The sequence below is a fragment of the Abramis brama genome (assembly GCF_963993115.1).
Source record: "Abramis brama genome assembly, chromosome: 6".
Taxonomy (NCBI): domain Eukaryota; kingdom Metazoa; phylum Chordata; class Actinopteri; order Cypriniformes; family Leuciscidae; genus Abramis; species Abramis brama.
The window spans coordinates 41564816-41586006 of record NC_139968.1 but is presented as its reverse complement, the minus strand read 5'-3'; the positions used below and the strand labels follow the sequence as shown (position 1 = coordinate 41586006).

At 42.2% G+C, this 21191-nt stretch overlaps 2 protein-coding genes across 8 annotated transcripts; both read left to right on the top strand.

The window, feature by feature from the left end:
• Positions 1-255: 255 nt before the first annotated feature.
• Positions 256-2666, top strand: LOC311084250 (uncharacterized protein). Its single transcript, XM_084116168.1, has 3 exons — positions 256-382; positions 727-1044; positions 2608-2666. Exons 1-3 carry the CDS (start codon positions 325-327, stop codon positions 2649-2651), a joined length of 420 nt encoding a protein of 139 aa, XP_083972294.1. The 5' UTR covers positions 256-324; the 3' UTR covers positions 2652-2666.
• Positions 2667-4542: 1876 nt separating this feature from the next.
• LOC311084233 (uncharacterized protein) lies at positions 4543-9884 on the top strand. Of its 7 annotated transcripts, none has more exons than XM_084116157.1 (5): positions 4543-4835; positions 5434-5757; positions 7034-7183; positions 8528-8672; positions 8772-9884. In XM_084116157.1, exons 1-3 carry the CDS (start codon positions 4592-4594, stop codon positions 7102-7104), a joined length of 639 nt encoding a protein of 212 aa, XP_083972283.1. In that variant the 5' UTR covers positions 4543-4591; the 3' UTR covers positions 7105-7183; positions 8528-8672; positions 8772-9884. The 7 variants fall into 7 exon arrangements, with proteins under 7 accessions (XP_083972283.1, XP_083972282.1, XP_083972281.1 ...); XM_084116156.1 differs by having other exon boundaries at positions 7034-7397; XM_084116155.1 differs by having other exon boundaries at positions 7034-7397; positions 7757-8672.
• The last annotated feature ends 11307 nt before the right edge of the window (positions 9885-21191 follow it).

The window sequence follows — 21191 nt, the reverse complement described above, 5'->3', positions numbered from 1 at the left end:
GATTTACACTGGTTTGGACTTTAACTTTGTTCACTGCTTGTGTGCTTTGCCTAGCTTCAGAGAAGCTGTTTGCTGATCGCCTGAAATTTGCCCTTTCCTGGTTTTGAGTTTTCATTCAGGGCCAGAATTGATTTGAAATTGTAAGATCAGCAAAAGCTTGTTGATTTTCGTGATGTAAAAGAGGATGGACGTGCGAGTGTAAACTGTGTGAGAGGTTGGGGGAGGATTCACACACAACCAGATAAATATCTCAGTTCAGTCTTTCAGATCAATCTGAGTGTTTCAGACATTAAGAGTTACTATCGTGGGCTTTTCAGTGAACCGATGAAGAAAATGTTTCTCAAATTAGTTTTGCTCTGTTTGTGTTTGTGGCGTCTGGATGGTGAGTTTTAAATGTGTTTTTCTGGTTTCAGTTGTTTCTGTTCTGATGTGATAAATTACTGGTTAAATTAGTCAGAAAGGATTAACATTCACTGTTAATCTCGTATAGAAACAAATAATGTGTGATTTTCCTGAGAGATAACACTCTTATTTGAGATTAAAGTCACTTGATTATATAAAACTGTTTAACTATTTCTCATTTTCATTCCTCATCTTTTGTCTTTGAGCTGCTGCAGAATATTAATCATTTCACATTTACATGATTAAAAGTATTTTAGTGAAGCTTCATCAAACCAATATCAAGTGATTTTAAAGCTTTAATCTGTGAAAAACTCTGTTCTTCAGGAGTGTTTGGTGATTATGAAGTGAAGTTTGTGATTGAGGGAGATTCATTCTCTCTAAACTCTGATCTTACTGAAATGAAGGATGATGATGTGATTCAGTGGAGGTTTGGAGATGAAAACACTTTATTATCTGAAATCAATGTAACGGCCGACAGAATCACTGTATATGATGATGTTCTTGATGGGAGATTCAGAGACAGACTGAAGCTGGACAATCAAACTGGATCTCTGACCATCACAAACACCACAACTGAACATGAAGGATTTTATGAAATACAGATCAACAGTGAGATCAAGAGATTCAGGCTCGATGTCTTTGGTGAGTTAAATATTTGTTTCACCTGTTTTATATTTTAATCAGCACAAAGATACAATTAATAATTCAAACTCCATTTTGCTTTTGGTGTTTATTGATGAAATTCATTTCAAATTTAAATTTCAAACTATTTACTTTCATAAATCATCAAGTGACCGTCTAAATCTGAGATGAACCCTGTGTGTGTGTGTGTGTGTGTGTGTGTGTGTGGTGATTCAGTCCAGGGGCCTGTACCATGAAGGTAGCTGAACAAACTCGGGGTTACAGGATTAGTTTTGAATTGACAAAACCAAACCGATGCAATCAGGCTTTATTGGGACCATGATGCAGCTCATCAACTTTCTCTGTCAACTCAGGCTTTGATCCTCAAGCTATGATTACTCCACGCGCGCGTGCACATAAAAGAGTGACGTCGACACTGAACAGCCAATCGCGGGTAGAGCGAGAGCGTTATATTTTTCCGCGGAGAAGCAAGAGATAATTATTCAGAATTACGATGAATTTAAATATGTATTTCAACCTCGAAACAATACGGTCTCTGCTGCCAAAGCAAGAGAAGATTGTTGGAGAAAGATTGCTGATTGTTAATGCGTAAGTTAAACAAATACGTTCTATATTTATGTAAAATTATGTATATGTATGTGTAGCCTATGTGTAATATAGCCTATAGCCTATTTTTATAATATATAAAAAATGTGCATGTATGTACTAAGAAAGATTCATATTCATTGATTTTTAGATTTTTAGATGCAACCCCAACTCCAACTCCAAATATTCTTGGCAGCAGATAAAGACAAAATATAAAAATATAATTCAAAGTGGTGAGTATTTACCACAACCTTTTATTACATTTGTGAACATTTTATCACAAACACTTGTTTGCAGCAAACAGAAATAAAGAATTAAATTCAGAAAACCAGAATACACTGTGGCGGAGGAGTTGGCTCTGAGTAGGCAATAAGGGATGGATGAATATGGATTACAGGTGCTGTACAATCTGACCCTGGTGCTGGCTCCTCTAAGCAAGTAACACTGGGTACGTGTGCAATACATTACTACTTTTAAGTTTTAAATATAGCTGACTATGTTCTGCAGTAGAGGGAAATACAATGTCTCTGTTGAAGCCAGCACACATACACACAATCTCCCACACAGAGGTCAGTATGCAGCAGACAGAACACCAAACATAACCTGCTTTACAACAGTTATGCTTTACATTGGCCTATTTTTATTTATTAGGGTGGAAGAAATGAAGACACTCTGTGTGTTCTCAGACAGTTGCTGATGTGAATGCACTGGGCTTTTTATTATGGCAAACATTTGAATGTGTGGCATAAAAAGGGACTGGCCCTTACACATCTCTTTTATTGTAGGATTTTTCACAACATTCCCCAGAAACTGAGGCCTCTGCCTCAATGGGCTTCAGAAGAAATGTGGAAGGATTTAAAACCCTTGACATAAATTACAGTCAGTCCTGTGTTTGTAGGAAGTCAAGGAACTTTTTGTGATTTGATGAGCCTCCAGAAAACTTGTAATGATCATGTTTGTGGTGGAATTATGTTTCAGGTGGAAACAGACTCAGTCAGGGCCCTGTACTAAAGGAGACTTGAACTAGACTGCACACTAAAGGAGACTTGAACTAGACTGCACACTAAAGGAGACTCAAACTAGACTGCACACTAAAGGAGCTGACTGTGAGCTGAGGAGGCTCCAAACAAAATCAAACAGCTGGATAAAACTGATCTCAGTGTATATATATATATATATATATATATATATATATATATATATATATATATATATATATATATATATATTAGTATAACTTATTTAACCAAGTAACACTTTAGTATGAATATTTATTAATGCAACTTTCTCTTGCTCTCTTTCTCCCTCCCATCCCACAAAACCAATAAAACAGTTTGAGACATATCTGCAGTTTCAATGTGCTTTTATTAAGTGTAATATTGTATGGTGATTGCATCTACATCTGCACCAGCTGGGTGGTCAAGTGTGATCGGGTCAGTTTCATCGGGGAGAAGCTGGTTTTGTGGTGTTTCTCGCTCCTTTCTACTGGTGGCTATATTGTGCAGAATGGCCCATGCAGCCACTATCTGTGATGCCCGCTCTGGTGACTCTGAAGCGCCGAACACAGTTGAAATGTGCCTTTAGGATGCCAAAGGTCATCTCTATCTTCACTCTGGTTTTACTGAGGGCCACATTGAAGCAGTGCTGTGGCCCTGTCTGAGGGTCATGATAGGGGGTTATTGTGTAGGTTTTTCTAAGGCTCAGTTCAAATTAACAGTGTTTTGTACTGTACCAAATTTAACTTGCTTTCCTCAAAGCACTGACACAACACAGACTCATGGAAAATTTGTAAGACAAGCACTGGAGCCAGGCCATTTGGCATCCAAACTTGATCATATGTTCATGACCACAAGTCGTCTGCAGATGAAATGTTGAGTAGATCATTGTTATATCTGTTAAAGTTACTATTAATTTAAAGATTCATCTCACAGAAAATAATCATCTCACATATTCACATCATCTCTACCTGAACATTATGGCTGTGATAGGACTTCCTATTAACATAATCTGCCTCATGTTCCCCTAGAGCAGTGGAGACTGGAGCAATAGACTGCATACATGTTGCAATGACTTGGGAATACTAACATAAGATTAACAGAAGAATAATAAAAAAGATTCAAAATAATTCTTAACATGTATTATTTTGTATAGTACATTTGTGAAATTTGCTTTTTTTTATTTTTAAAAGTGTTCATGTGATGTCACCCTATATATCTTACTGGCAATTTTTTAAAAGCCCTCTTTTATGGACATGGTCGATAAATGACCGGGGAACACTATTAATGAAACTGTTCATGTGCTCCTGCAGAGCGAGGACCACCTTGCGAATGGTTCGACAAACATATGTTTTCCCCCAGCTTCTGTGCGTCACCCACCGTGCAAGTATGTACCACTTGCAAAAAAAAACGCAACGCAATACCATTTGCGGTACAGTAAGTGCATGAATTCGACGTGTTAAATTCTTTATGTGCGGCTCAAGAAGTTCGCAAAGATAAGACATTCCTTCCGCGGAAAATCTGTATCTTTCATACAAGTAACTATCAGTTAAGGCAAGGGGATTTTGTCTGGCTAAAAACTCTTTCTCTACGAAGTGCTCGTCTAACAATTTGCGCTGAGATGTCCACCGGATTTGGAAGAAAAGGTGAAGTCATTGTAACAGACACTGGGAATAAGTTACGTCACCTATATGTTTCTTTGCTCTCAGCTGATTGGTCAAACTTCAGTCTGAGATCTTGAATCCAGAACATAACCTGCCCCGGAGCAGGTTAGCCGTGCAGCGTAAGATACCATGGCAACGAACACCGATTAAAGCCAAGCTACTTTCATAGTACCTAAAACCCAGGGTTGGCGGAAACTAAACTGAAACATAGCTGGCTAGCCACCTAATCCGGCTTCATGGTACAGGCCCCAGGAGTCAGTGAGGGAGGGAGATTCAGTCTCTCTAAACTCTGATCTTACTGAAATGAAGGATGATGATGTGATTCAGTGGTGGTTTGGAGATGAAAACACTGTAATAGCTGAAATCAATAAACGGACCGACAGAATCACTGTATATGATGATGTTCTTGATGGGAGATTCAGAGACCGACTGAAGCTGGACAATCAAACTGGATCTCTGACCATCACAAACACCACAACTGAACATACTGGAAGTTATGATATACAGATCAACCTTGAGAACAAGTTTTTTATTCTCGCTGTCATTGGTGAGTTCAAAAATGTTTACACCTGTTTTTAAATAAAAACATTTAAATGAATTCATACACGATTTTGTTTATTTTATTTTATATTGTTTATTTTTGATGTCAATTTTAAACTATTCGATTAGTAAACCACTATAAAGTGATTTAACAGTATTTGTAGTAGCTTTTTCCAGTCAGATTGTTCTCTATTTGCTACTGTGTGCTGAGCTGGATATAGTTTGACACGTGCAGTTGTAAAGATGAGGAGTAGAAGTTGATCCAGTCGGTCCAATGACCATTTGTTGTTATTGAGAATGTTACAAAAAACTTGAGGTAAATAAAACAAACAATTAAACTAAAGTAGTTTCTTATATGGTAGCAAACGGCTTGTCACGTCACGGAACCATACACACACACACACACACACACACACACACACACAAACTAATCACAAGAAAGAAACATGAAATCAACTCAAAGCTCAATTTTGTTTTTGTTATTTTATATTTTTATTTTTACTGTAAATTTTAAATTATTCAAATTTAGTAAACCATTGTAACGTTATTTAACAGTATTAATCTTTGCAAACCCTGTTTCTGTTTGTTCTCTGTGTGTTTGACAGATGAAGTGAAGTCAGTGTCAGTGAAGGAGGGAGATTCAGTCTCTCTAAACTCTGATCTTACTGAAATAGATGATTATCCGATTCAGTGGAGGTTTGGAGATGAGCTTAAAAACACTTTAATAGCTGAAATCATTAAACGGTCCGACAGAATCACTGTATATGATGATGTTCTTGATGGGAGATTCAGAGACAGACTGAAGCTGGACAATCAAACTGGATCTCTGACCATCACAAACACCACAACTGAACATGCTGGATATTATAAACTACTGATGTTTACAGGAGGAAGATTCTCATCAAAATCATTCAGAGTTTCTGTCTATGGTGAGTGAAGATCATTTTTCTTCTCCTTCAAATATTCTTATCTACTATTTACATGTTGAATTGTTGAATCGTTTATAATTTGAGATGACAGACCATATAAAAAACTCACTTGGAACCAAATATAAGATTGTTGATTAGATTTGATCATATTTCTGTGTATTCAGAAATATTAGTTGATGTCGATGTCACAGGGTGATGATTAAGTGGAACTATCCCTCTCTATTCGTGTTTCCGGGAGGGAACGAGTTTAATGTAACACCAGAACGGTTCCGGGTCTTTCCGTGTAAACAGTCTGACGGAGTTTACTAATACTAATGAGGGAATGAGCGGCAGCTGGGTGAGGAGCAGAGATTGAGCCATGAGGGATATGGCTTGGTGAGGTGGATTATAAAAGGATCTGGTCGATGTGCAGTTGGGGTGAAGTGATCGGGAGAGGCAATCGTGGGCGAAGAAATCTTGGGCGAACAAACTTTTGGACCGAATTCTTTTGGGTGGATGCAGACTGGAGGAAATCTTGTGTTGTTGATCTGTTGATCACGTCGGGCAGATCGTTAAAGGGAGGGAAAAACTGTATGTAAAGAAGGAAGAGCTGGAGAAACAGCGGTGTGGTTGAACTGTGTCATCTCATCGAACAGATAAGTGTTATCTGCCGGTTCTATTAAGAAGTTAATGCCTGTAGTGCCCGCTACCCACTATGATTTGGTGAAGCCACCCCGGCGTTCAGTGAGTACTGTTCTGGAGCTTTCTGATGTCAGTTGTGTTTCCATAGTCAACTACCTACACAGCTTAGATGCACAGTTTGTCAGTTGAGCGGAGAGAGTCGACTGGGACCACGAGAAGAGACCTTATTCACTGTGAGTTGATGTGAGTTGCAGTGCCTAATGTGAATTGAACACGTGTGATCATTTGAAGTGACTGAATTGTGCACTGGTGTGGAAACTGTAACTTTATGTCTGCCCGTTCCCCAGTTGACTACTCGTGGGGTTCGAAAGTCAAACTGAAATGAATTCACTGCTGTGTGTTGAGCATATGCTGTGCAGGAATGCAGCTCTATCCTGTCTGAGTTGAAGAGGATTTATGAGAGATCTATGCATCGCTGTCCTGTGGTAAGAAGACCCAGTTGTTGACTGTTGTATCCTGTACTCACCACTGCTGTTCTGTGAACCTAGAGAAACTGTCTTTCGCCATTGTATGCGGCCATCATTGTTCTATGGTAAGAAGATCCAGTTGTTGACTGTTGAATCCTGTACTCACCACTGTTGTTCTGTGAACATAGAGAAACTGTCCTCTGCCATTGGATGCTGTTACTACTGTCCTGTGGAAAGAAAGCCAGCTGTTGACTGTTGAATCCTGTACTCACCGCTGTGGTTCTGTGAACACAGAGAAATTGCCCTCTGCCATCGAATGTTGTCATCACTGCTCTGTGGTAAGAAGACACAGTTGTTGATTGTCAAATCTTGTATTCATTACGGTTGTCCTGCGAACATAGAGAAGCTGTCTTCTGCCATTGAATGTTTTCATTGCTGTCCTGTGGAAAAGAGGCCCAGCTGTTGACTGTTGAAATCCGTATTCACCACTGTGGTTCTGTGAACATAGAGAAATTGCCGTCTGCCATCGAGTGCTGCCCTCATTGTTCTGTGGTAAGAAGACACAGTTGCTGATTGTCAAATCCTGTACTCACCACGGTTGTTCTGTGAATGTAGGGAGATTGTCATCTGCTAGTGGAGACGGCTAACATTGCTCCGTGGGGAAGTCACTGCCCATTGCGGTATTCCAACTGCCGCCGGCTTGTGGAAGGGGAGTGGCCCTCAGTTAAACGGGTGTGGCCCGTGGAGGGGGCGAGAGAGCCCCCGTCTGCCATTTACGTCGGATTAGTACACTGCGACGGACGATCCCCTGCCCTATCCTCCCCTCTATCCCAAACAGAGGTGACACTCAAACGATTGATGCTGTCCTGTGAGAAGAGTAACCCCCTCCCTTGTTATCTATTTCCTGCCAGTTTCTGCTCCACTACTCATGTCTGGCTGAAGAGGAGTTGCTGTGTGAATCCTTACCTGTGTCTGCTCCACTACTTACTTCCGGTCGAAGAGGAACCGCTGTGCGAATCCTTAGCAGTGTCTGCTCTACTACTTACCTCCGGCCGAAGAGGAGTTGCTGTGTGAATCCTTACCTGTGTCTGTTCCATTACTTACCTCCGGTCGAAGAGGAACCGCTGTGCGAATCCTTAGCAGTGTCTGCTCTACTACTTACCTCCGGCCGAAGAGGAGTCGCTGTGTGAATCCTTGCCGGTGCCTGTCCCACTACCTATGTCTGGATGAAGGGGAACCGCTGTGCGAGTCCTTACCTGAGTCTGCTCCACTACTTACCTTTGGCCGAAGAGGAGTTGCTGTGCGAATCTTTACCTGTGTCTGTTCCATTACTTACTGCCGGCCGAAGAGGAACTGTCGTTTGAATCCCTACCAGTGTCTGCTCCATTGTTCGCTTCTTTCTGTTCGAAGGGGGATCGTTGCACGAACTTCCCACGCAAGCTGGTAGAAGAGAGAAGAGGATCCGTCTGTGGATTTTAGCTTGAGTTTGGACTTATTTTAACTAAATAAAATACAAGTTTTTGATAATACTTATCTTGTCTGGTTTGTTGGTGTCTCTGGGAAACTCCTCGAGGTGGTACGTTGTGAAGGGGAGGGAAAAGGCCACCCCGGCCTGTGACATCAGCGCTGATATTAGTGTTTATTGACTGATCTGATCTCAGTTTGATGTGTTTATTCCTCAGACTCTGTCCACTGTTGTGGTCCTACTGAAGCTGTGATCCGATTGGTCCTCTCTGCTCTGGTGGGCGTGGCTACTGTCATTATTGTGGTTTATTGAGATCAGATCCAGAAGAGCTGAACGAGATCAAGCACATATTCACACATCAGGTACATGATTGATGATGTCATTTCTCATAAACTGATTTTGCATGTATAATTATCTGAGAGATTTATTAATTTGTGGCTTTTTATGTTCATCTTTTTCAGGAAGTATTGAAATCTAAAGCAGAACGCTGAACTTTAAAGGTTCTTCAAGTGCGTTTTTGTTCTTCTAGTGTTTTTTTCATAATAAATACTGATGATTATTTGAGTTTGTGCTCTCTTTCAGTGTCAGATTTTCAGTCACTTTATTGTTTATAACTTCTCTCAGAAAATAACTTGACTTAATATCTTAACTTGACGGTTTAAAATCTTATTAAATTTTAAATCTTATTAGCTTTTGTTTATATTTCTCTCAGATACAAAAATAATAATAGAGAGACACACAAAATCTCACTTTACTACTGCTGTATATTTGTCATATATATTTTCTTGCCTTTTATCAATAAAGTTTCTCACTCTGAGGTTCAAGAGTCTCTCCATGATTTATTCAGAGGAATACAAACTTTATGTTGTAAGAACTGATTTTCCTGTTAAAACAAAATGCACAATGGACAGAAGATAGCAAAGACAGAGCACAGGACATTGTCCTGCGCAAACTGTCCTTATTCCTTATCTCTGCATCCCCCTCTCCCTCCTCCTCTCCCATCCCCCTCTCCCTCAAGGCACTGAAAGGTCATTAAGCTATATATCACATATGGTATATCTTGTGAATATGTTGTTTTTCCTTTCCATGTTTGGTGTCATTTTAATGGTCGCAGGGTGATTGGTAAAATGGTCTTAATTTCATTGCAGTCATTGGTTTAATGAAAAAGATTGAGAACTTCTGTATAATCCTGTATCTCCTCTCTGGCTGATATCTCTTTACAACTCAAGAAACCAGGTGCTACCCCCCTGGGGTACATGGATTGGCCCAACCAACTCCAAACAACATTTGTTTAACCCCCTTCTGTTCTGATCTGGTATTTAAGGTGAGGGAACAGAGAAACCTTTAGGAATCTTTTACCAAGAGAATCCTCCACACAGTAATGCATGTCAGTATTTTCCTGTTGGAAAACCCTGACACATTACTGTGTGTCTTTGTCAGGAAAACATTACTTACTTTTAGAGTCATCTTTGAGTAAATGATGTCATGTATTTTCTGAATTGGCTTTTAATAATTTACTTCTGTAATTGGCATGATATATTTTTACCTGACAAATAAATGTTACATCTTGATTTATTCTGAAGTATTCTGAAATCATTATTTTAATATATTAAGGAGGCTGGTGCTACCGCAATCTTAGTTAAGGTAGGTCAAACTAAAGGCACATGTATGAATGGAGCAGTAGGCATGTCATCTGGAGACTTTTTGATTTCTGTCTATCACTGGTTTAGCAAGTTGTATGGAAATGGCTAAATTAAACTACACTCTCTAGTCCGTAAGCAGTAGGCGACTGACTTTAGGGGTATATTAGCAAACCCTACATCCTCTGACTAAAATCAGAATTAACAAGTTTGTGTCCGTGAGAAACACGAATTGGCCGACGTGATCTCTGTGCGGCATTGGGTCCATAATGAATTAATAACTGAAAGTATGGGATTACTCAGAATAATCAAAGATCTAAATTAATTCATAATCAATGTTTATGATTATTTTCTAATCAGAAATACGATCTAAATTTGATTATCATTTGAAATTGGAGTCAGATTAAGCGTAGAGCTAAAGTAATACTAAAACTAAGTTCCAATAAATTAAGTGAACTTCACTGGAGCGCTGAAAAGACATACATGCTTTAAACCTTCGCCAGACCGTTGGATTCCGTCGTTGGGCCAATGGATGGTCCTTACAAAGTGGTGACCTCGATGTGATTCTCCAGGTTGCGAGTGTCTTTTCAGTGAAATATTGGGACTTGTACAGGGCCGTAGCTAGAGGATTCGGGGCCCCCTGAAAAAATATTGATGTGGGACCCCACCACCCTCCACCAATATCATATACTGTACAATAGATGAGCATGGAGGCCCACATATAACAGAAGAAGGTGATGTTGTTGTAAAACCTTTATTTTAAAAGTTAAATTTATATAAAAATTACAACTAATAAAAATAAATTGTTAAATAATAATAAAACCAATTTTAAAAATGTAAAAATAATGCAAATAGTAAAACAGCAAAATAATGTTTTTTTTCCCCATCATGGAAACAGTCTGTTATAATTCATAAATCAAAAAGTAAACATTTATAAATTGACAAGAATGCAGTCAAATTTAAAAAATAAAGTCATACATTTTACAATAGTGTAAAAAGACAAATCATTCGGTCGACTTTGGTGCGCATCAATAATGAAGAGTGACAATAGCCTCGCCGGCAGGCTGTAGACGGTAGTTTTCTTATTCCCAGCGAAATAACAATACAACCTGACTTTAAGAAAGTCTTGATCGACTGGGATACATCAGCTCTCCTGGCCTCCCTCTCATTCTTTTCATAGCGTTTCTGGTACCCTGATTTATGTTTTCTTTTCCCCGAAATTTTCAGTCAGTCAATGTCCTGCTCTTCCAGCAAGTTCATCGTTAACTTCAGGCACTGCCTCCTCAACTCTGATTGGTTCTGTTCACGAGCTGGGGTGGGACTTACAATTTTATTGGGTCCATCTGATGTTTGTAACTGACTGAATAGTTAATAAATACTTTAGATCGGACTAAACCATTTATAGGGAGGTAAGAGAATATTTGGAAAAATTATTTAACCAAATTGTATGTTTTTGTGGTTTTCCTTTAAATCTCAGGCATACAACTAATATAAATATTAGAATTATTCATACAACAGGGGCCTATATAGTATAACTGTTGGATTTTGTGGGGGCCCCTATAATTGTCACCACCTTTCACCCCACTAGCGACGGCCCTGGACTTGTAACAAATAAGAGAAGTAAGATGTCCTTCTCTTTCTTCAGCCGTTTGGTAAGTCAATTCTCTTTTGCCTTTTAGAAGTGTTGAGGGAAAATTCAGACGCACCTCATATAGACACATTTGTAGAATGGGTCGGCATACCCAGTTAGACCGGAGAACGCAAAATCCGGTGGGGCTTGAGAATTAGATAAAACCACATATCAGGGACATGATAGTGGCAGGGTAGATGAGACAAGATATCCCTTGCTTTAACTTTAAATACCTCCTTGTTTGCCCAAGAAACAAGTGATGAAACCTAAATTGGAATAACATCATCCACATTTTATTCTGGTACTCAACAGAGGGTTGAAAACTAAAAACTTAAATTCTGAGGTAAATAATGTTGTTACATTTAATTATTTGCTTTGCTGCAACAACATTGCAACACTGGAAATAAGAAAATGGTCACGCTAACTTGTGAAAAAATCTTGTGATTTGATGAGCTAAAAGATAACAAGTAAAACTGTCTCACTTGAATCCTTTGTGTGTGAAATGTAAAGTTGGACAAAACAGTGTAATTAAATTAGAACATTTCAAAAGAAATGATCTGAGAAATTGATCTCAGTCCTAGAGAACAGCTGCTATGCAGAAGTCCTATGAGGCTGAAATTTGGAAAAATACGCTAAATTTTAAAACTGATGCATATAATGACAATTATTGTGTTACTAGAGGCTTGTAACCAGGCCTGATAGTGTCAGAGGACATGCATAGCTTGTCCTTACTTTATGAGATAATTTAGACAAAGACCAATGTGAATTACATCAAAGTAATCATTGTTCTTTGAAAATCTTTCAATAGTATCAAAAAGTTCATGACTGATGTCTATGGTTTAAACAACACCATTTAAGGCTCAGTCTTATAAAACGATACTGGTTACTCACGTAACCTTGGTTCTCTCTAGAAGAGGGAACGAGTATTGCGTAAGCGAGCTTACGCTGCGGGAAAAGTCGTCTTTTCTCGAAATACTGAAGCCAAAAATTATCCTTAATTTTCATATATTGTCAACGCAGTGCAGCTGCGGCCAGCTGAGCTAGAGCGGCGTTCTGCGCGCTCATTGGCTGCCGCGCAGCAACTGCTTTAGCCTACCGGTGAGCCCGGCGTGACGTCAGGCCCAATGAGGGCGCGTACGCCCAATGAGGGCGCGTTACAGCCCGCCAGAATGGGCGGCGTCAGAGCGTATAAAAGGAGGGCTCGGAGGCTAAATTCTCTGTTTTCTGTCGAATGAAGCGACACGAGCTAGAGGCTTTAAGCACGGCAGGGAACTCCCTCTTCTAGAGAGAACCGAGGTTACGTGAGTAACCAGTATCGTTCTCTTACGAGAGGTTCTCTCGTATTGCGTAAGCGAGCTTACGCTGCGGGAACCCCTTGTCCACGGCGTGCGTGCCTAACGTTCACATATGACTCCTTGACGAGGAGCATAGGGGTGAAGTAACAGGTGGCCAGCGGTGCGGGCCAACACGTGTTCATAAGCACACATAGGGAACACAAGAGCGGCGCGGCCGGTCTATGCATTACTGATACCCTGAGAGTGCAGCTCGACAGACGAGCTAATCGATAATACAGCCTGCGTAGATGAGCAGGACGTGAACACGACTAGACTGACAGAAGTTTAGCCTGCAGGGCGGGAACTTCCAGGTTATAAAACCTGACAAATGTAGAGGGGGAGGACCATCCCGCCGCCATACAAATGTCGTGAATGGAAATTCCGCTGGACCATGCCCACGATGAGGCCATGCCTCTGGTGGAATGAGCCCGTATGCCCAAAGGACACTGCAGGTCTTTTGACGCATAAGCTGCTGCAATAGCGTCCACTATCCATCTGGATAGCGTCTGTTTCGAGGCGGCGCGACCTTTAGTGCGCCCTCCAAACGAAACAAAAAGCTGCTCTGAGAGCCTGAAAGCTGCAGAGCGCGTTACATAACACCTTAACGCCCTAACTGGGCAAAGGCGGTTACTGCCCTCCTCACTGCCGGACGGCGGCAGGGCCGAGAGGGGAATAACCTGGGCTCTGAAAGGAGTACCTAACACTTTGGGGACATAACCGTGCTTCGGTTTGAGAATGGCTAATGAGTCGTTAGGTCCAAACTCGAGACACGATGCGCTGACAGACAGCGCATGTAAATCACCCACTCGTTTAACTGAAGCCAGAGCTAGCAGAAAAACGGTCTTAAGCGTCAAGTATTTTAACTCCACAGAGTCCAAATGCTCGAAGGGATGCACTTTTAGGGACTCTAGGACCAAAGACAGGTCCCAAATAGGGACTGACGGGTGCGGCGGAGGGTTCATCCTCCTGGCCCCGCGCAGGAAGCGGGTAATGAGTTCATTTTTGCCCAGTGAGCGGCCGTGCGCCGAGTCGGCGAACGCTGCTATGGCCGCGACGTAAACTTTGAGCGTGGGGGGGGACCAGCCCGCGTCCAACAGCTCTTGGAGAAAGTTCAATACCTGTGGGACTCCACAGGACTGAGCGTCAGAACCCTTTCCCGCGCACCATCTGTTAAACACCGACCATTTAGACGCATAGAGCCGCCTCGTCGAGGGGGCTCTGGACTGCGCGATCGTGTTAACTACCCCTTCTGGCAGATCAACGAATATTTGTTGATTTCCCACACATGCAGAGACCAGCGCTCTGGATGGGGATGCAAAACCTCTGGCACTGAGCGTTTTCACTCGCGGCGAAAAGGTCGATCTCCGCTTCGCCAAAGCGATGCCATAGCATCTGGACTGTCTGGCGGTGTAGAGCCCATTCTCCAGGAGGGACGTTGTCCCTGGACAGCCTGTCCGGGCCGTCGTTCAGACGACCGGGCACGTGTGCCGCCCTTAGGGAGCGCAACGAGCCCTGAGCCCAGGACAGGAGGCGCTCTGTGAGGGCGCGCAGGGTTCCGGATCTGATTCCGCCCTGGCGGTTTACGTAAGACACCACTGACATGTTGTCCGAGCGAACTAGCACATGGTGTCCTCGTAGGAGCGGTAGAAAATGCTTCAGCTCTTTCTCGACCGCCAGCATCTCTAGACAGTTTATGTGAAGGCTCTTTACGGAATTCGACCACGGGCCGCAGATCGGACTGCCCTCGTGAATCGCTCCCCAACCCATGTTGGACGCGTCTGTCGAGACCACTTTGCGGTGTGAGATGACCCCCATCGTCACCCCCCGCTGGTACCATTCGGCTGCAGGGCTGAGACACAGCCCTGAGTCACACTGACTCGTGCACAGCCCGAAATCCAAGCTCTGCGGGGCACTTTCGAATTCAGCCAGCATTGAAGCGGGCTCATTCGCAGTAAACCCAGCTGCAGGACTGCCGCGGCTGATGCCATATGGCCCAATAGTTTCTGAAATGTTTTCAGAGGAAAACATTTGCCCACTTGAATGGAAGCGGCGAGGTGTCGAACACGGCGCGCGCGCTGTTTTGACAACCTGGCCGTCATCGCCGCCGAATCCAGATCTATCCCCAGAAAAGTGATAGACTGGCTGGGGGTTAGTGAGCTCTTGTCCCAGTTCACAGAAAGGCCCAGGCTTTCTAAATGACTGAGAAGCGCTTCCTTGTGAGAAATCAGTTCCTCTATCGATTGCGTTAGAATGAGCCAATCGTCCAGATAGTTCAGAATTCGCATTCCCTGTGATCTCAGGGGCGCGAGAGCCGAATCCATGCACTTCGTAAATGTACGGGGTGCCAGGGACAGGCCGAACGGCAGGACGGTGTACTGATATACCTGGCCGTCGAAGGCGAATCTCAAGAATGGCCTATGACGGGGTATAATCTGAATCCGAAAATGCGCGTCTTTCAGATCGAGAGAAATGAACCAGTCCCCCGGGCGAATCTGCGCGAGGATTTGCCTGGTCGTGAGCATCTTGAACGGTCGTTTCACGAGCGCTTTGTTCAAATATCTCAGATCTAATTTAGGTCTGAGCGCTCCGCCCTTCTTGGGTACGAGGAAATAACGGCTGTACAAGCCTGCCTTGGTAACCGAAGGGTGAACTCGTTCTATCGCCCCTTTGTGCAGCAACTTCGCTATTTCTATGTGAAGCAGATGGGCTGCATCTGCCTTCACTTGTGTCTCGACCCGGGCGCGAAAGCGCAGGGGACGGTGAGCGAATTGATGCGAATAGCCCCTCATTACTGTGTTCAGTACCCATTTCGACACCCCTGGAATAGCTTTCCATGCATTCGCACTCATGGCTAGGGGTCGAATGGCCTCTGGGTCCCGCCCGCCGCACAGCGTGGGGCAGGGAGCCTGCAGCGGCGAATGCGCGAGAAGCACAGTGACAGTGCTGGGAGACGGGGGCTCGCTGATAGCGGCAGCCGGCTGAATGATGCTGTGAGAGAGCGTTGCATGGGGCAGCTCGCGGCGCGGAAGCGGGGCGGGCGCGTGAGTGTTTACATGAGAGCGTGAGTGCTGAGTAGCGGGCACAGGGCTCTTTATTAACACACAGCCGGTGACAGAGGGCTCTGGACCCGGAGTCTGTGAGACAGAGCGGGCACTGTGTAGGTGTGAGCACTGGGGCGTGGGCACATGACCTACATCTAACACTCGAGCGGCAAACGCGCGCTTTATGTGAGTGTGCTCTGTGGGATACACAGGGGAGATTGTGCTTGTGTGTAGCAATGAACACTGGGGCGTGGGCATGTTTACTACACTCATGACACTGTCGGCGTGAGCCGGATGACCAGATTTTATGATAATTGGTGATAATAAGGTGATAATTGAGGCTGAATTATAAGGCGCGATTGAAGATTGAATGTTTACAATTGTGGTTCTGATGCTTTCTATTTTCTCAGTGAAGAAGTTCATGAAATCATTACTACTAAACTGTAACGGGATATTTTGTTCGGGTGACGTCTGTTTATTTGTTAGTCTAGCCACGGTGTTAAATAAAAACCTAGGATTATTTTGATTATTTTCTATTAGTTTGCGGAGGTGCTCAGCCCTGGCTGCTTTTAGGGCCTTTTTATAACGTGACATACTGTCTTTCCACGCGATTCTAAAGACCTCTAAATTAGTTTTTTTCCATTTGCGCTCTAAATTACGGGTTTCTCTCTTTAGAACATGCGTAGTATTGTTGTACCACGGTGCTTTAATTTTCTCTCTGACCTTTTTTAATTTAATAGGTGCAACAACATCCAATGTTCTAGAGAGAATGGTGCTCATAGTGCTAGTTAGTTCTTCTAGTTCATCTGTTTGTTTGGGTTCAGGCAGCAGATGAGACAGATTAGATAAGCAATTTGAGAAATTATCTATGGTGGATGGAAGGATTGTTCTGCCTGGTCGATAACGCGGCGCAGCATGACATATTACAGCAGTACGTAATATGCAAGTTACCATGTAATGGTCAGTGACATCATCACTTTGTGGAATGATATCTATATCAGTTGGATCGGTTCCATATGATATAATTAAATCGAGTGTATGATTAAGACGATGAGTTGGTCCGGTGACGTTTTGCTTGACCCCAAAGGAGTTTAATAAATCTGTAAACGCAGCCCCTAACGCATCATTTGGATTGTCTACATGTATATTAAAATCTCCAACAATTAATGCTTTATCGACATTGACTAATAGGTCTGAGAGAAAATCTGCAAACTCTTTTAGGAAATCAGCGTAAGGCCCAGGCGGTCTATATACGGTAGCCAAGGCTAGAGATAATAGGGATGTTTTACTAACATCTAAGAGCGTAACATTTAGTACAAGTACTTCAAACGAAATAAACTTATAACCCGTTTTCTGAGTAACATTGAAAATCTCTCTATAGATTGTTGCAACACCGCCGCCACGACCAATCAGACGGGGCTCGTGCTTATAGGAGTATCCAGATGGAGTAGACTCATTTAGACCAAAATAATCATTTGGTTTAAGCCAGGTTTCAGTAAGGCAAAATACATCGAAGTTATTATCTGTGACTATTTCATTTACAATAACTGCCTTAGGTGCGAGTGATCTAATGTTTAGAAGACCTAGGTGCGAGTGATCTAATGTTTAGAAGACCTAGCTTTAGAAATTGTTTTTGTTTACTAATAGCAACATTTTCTGGTTTAATAACAATTAGATTGTTCCTAGATCCTGCAGTAGATTTATTATTTGGTCTCACTAAACGAGGAATAGACACAGTTTCTATGCAATGTTCAACACTAGTATTTATATCAGTTAAATTGGTGCAGCAGAGACTATGATTTGGACTTTTGGTTACGTTTTGGTATACGTAACCGAGACGTTTTCCTTGCTTTTAAGTTTTTACATTTGGACATTGTTTCTAAATATATTTTAATATCAATTTTAAATTCTTTAGAATTTGCCATTTTTTCATTCCATTTGACTTTATGAATATAGAAACGGGCAATCATAATAATGAAATCAAATTTAAACAAAAGATTTTTATCACCATCAAATGAAAAACATTTTAGTATAACATCAACTTCTTCAAAGTTAACAGGAATCATTCTCCATTTCCTCCAACGATAAAGTGTTTAAATCTCTAGTGTGATTTGTCTCTGTGGTCTCGTCTGAGGAGCAACACCTCCATCTAGTGGCTCACCCTGAACTCACATGTTATCAGGAGTTATTTACTCAGTCTCTGTAATGAGATCCAGTGATTGTGTCTGTTACTCAGGAAAGCCACTAGATGGCGCTGTGTTCAGTCCACTGGGGGGCGCCAATGCTGATTATGCAGGAGCTGGATGAGGATTTTGCCTGTCGGTGAGGAAGCTGGTGATCCACTGACAGATGGAGGCGGGCACAGGGAGCTGGGTTCATTTGGACAGGAGGATGTTTGGTATGATGGTGTTGAAGGCCGAGCTGAAGTCCACATACAGGATCCTCACATAAGTCCCTGGTTTGTCCAGATGTTGTAGGATATAATGCAGTCCCAAGTTGACTGCATCATCCACAGACCTGTTTGCTTGATAAGCAAACTATCCAGCAAGGGTCCAGTGAGGTCCTCCAGGTGGGCCAGCACCAGTCTTTCAAATGACTTCATGACCACAGATGTTAAGGCAACAGGTCAGTAGTCATTCAGTCCAGTGATTTTGGGTTTCTTTGGGACGGGGATGATGGTGGAGCGTTTGAAGCAGGAAGAAACTTCATACAGCTCTAGTGATCTGCTGAAGATCTGTGTGAAGATAGGGGCCGGCTGCAGGCAATGACTCTGCAGGCACGAAGATTATTCTCAAAACTGATTTCAGACACTCTTCTGAGGCAGCGTAACAGTTTAATGATCTACAACAGAACAGAGCGAGCTTTAGTGAAACTGAGAGATATTTAATGACTACAACAGTAATTTCTCACTAGAAATGACATCATAAGTAGAAATTGTTGATCAAAAATGTACATTTACACACAACCACCAGACGCAACTATCAGACGCCATCTTTATTTTTCTAGCTCAACTGTCACAGAATGGAAAGCACAGGATTGTGGGATATTAAAGGCAGAGAAGGATACATCAAGTGAGCTAACATTGCATTCGGACGTGCCTTGATGTCTTCCGACCTTGGATTGAGTCCGGCAGCATTTATCAGCTTTCGGACGCAGCCGTACACTCGTTATTGCGGTGCATTGTGGGATTGAATGAGTGCACTCAATAACGTCCACTATGGTGTCGGACACCACTACAAATGTCTGTTCCCTCAAATTATGGCCTATTTAAGGGTCTAGTGGCGATTTCGGACACAGCCCATGCATGTTTTATTACATTTATTATGTCGAGCGCCTCCTGGAGGAATACTAACTTTATATATATATATATATGAGATGATGAGATGATGAGACACAGGTGAATGCAATCAGTGAATGAGGTACAGGTGAATGTGATCAGTGATAAGTGATGATGAGTCCGGGCAGTGAGTTATGGGAAATGTAGTTTGTGATTGATAGTCTTATGTGGAGTGCCCTCTGGTGGCTCTCAAGGGCACTCCAGCTGGTGACCGTTACATAGCCCCCCCTTTAAGGAGCGGATTCCAGACGCTCCTAAATTGTCCAGGAGGGAGGTGGAGCGAAGGCGGATCCGGGGGCGTGATGGAGGGCCAGGTTTATGTGTGTGACAGTGATTTATGTGCATACATGTCAGTCACTCTTTTTTATCTATGGTCCGTCAGCACGGCATCGCCCATCAAGTTCGTAGAGAGCTTATTCAATCCATTTTAAATTCTGATTTTGGCCGCCTCTCAAATGTGTTAAACCATAGATATATTGCCTATGAAGTTCAAGTAAATGCGCTAGAAAATCCGCGCAGACCGCGCTCATTCAAGGATGTGCATTTATTGCATGAACGGAGAAAGCGCCGACACCTGCATGATTTCATCTGACGGTACATAAGCATATTATAATCTATCTGTTCCATGAGAGCAGAACAAACAAGCCTTTATTGACGTTTTAAATTTGAAAACTCCAAAAAGCAACGAAATTGTCAGACATCCATTAGTGCATGTTCACAGAGGAAAACAACTGAAATACAGCGCTGGTTGTTCTCTCGAACGATACTCACTGACAACGATGGAATCCAAAGCCGTGGGCTTTGTACCCAAGTAATGGGTGTATTAAATTGTATGAAATAATCCCGAAAAAAAAAGCACAAACACTGCAGAGAAGGCAAGTTCAGCAGCAACATTTACTGAGGTGAAGTGACGGTTAGTAACAGCAGACAAACGGCTAGCATTGACATCAGCGACAACCCACCTGTCACTCAAGTGGCCACACCCTTCATAAATGCAGAAATTTAAATATTATAATTTTTTATAATATAATTTTTTATTATATAATATTATACATTTAAATATTATAAATAAATGCACCCCCCTCACAGTTGTTATGAAGGGCAAAATTAGCTGTATAGACCAAAGCCACATAGAGATCCAGGCTGTAAACATGTTTTTTTCTGCTGTAAAGTTGGTAATTTTAAAGGAGCTGTAAGAAATATATTTCAAATAATCATAAAATGGCCCTGATGTGTCACTAGACATTAAGAAATCATGTTCATTTCAAATACTTATATCACTGACAACAGTAGTATGGCTAGGATATTGTCATTTAAAAAGTGGACTTGCAGCCCTCAACTGATGTTGATGTTGTCATTTTGTGTTTTGGCCTGACGTGCCTCCCTCCACCTATCTACCAATCACGAAGTCAGTAGTGTTTCTGGATCCGGGTTGCCAGCTTTGCTCTAACCTACCCTAACTCTAGTCGGATAAAAATGTCTAACGTTACTAAATCAAAAAGACCTCGTTATAATTCAGAAATTCGTCGTGAAAAAGTCCGAAATAAAACCAGAATTTGTATAGGAGATGCTTTTGAAAGATGGAGACAGCTGAAAACGGAGAAGAATTTGAACACAGACGCCAACGTAGCTAATTTTCTCCTGGACAGGTAAGATTCATCTAATCTTACGCCTGGCTAACTTGTACTTGATGTCAATGCACATTTCATATATTCATGACAGTCGAACTGACAAAGTTCTGCATGTTCGTGCAAAGTAACGTAACGTTAGCTCACATGGACGTATGCTAACATTAGCAATGCATAGGAGCCCGTTTCTCTGTCATTATGCTGAGACGCTGAGGAAAACAACATTAGCACGCCCATGGCAATTTGAAACGTAATTGAGACAGAAGCCTAA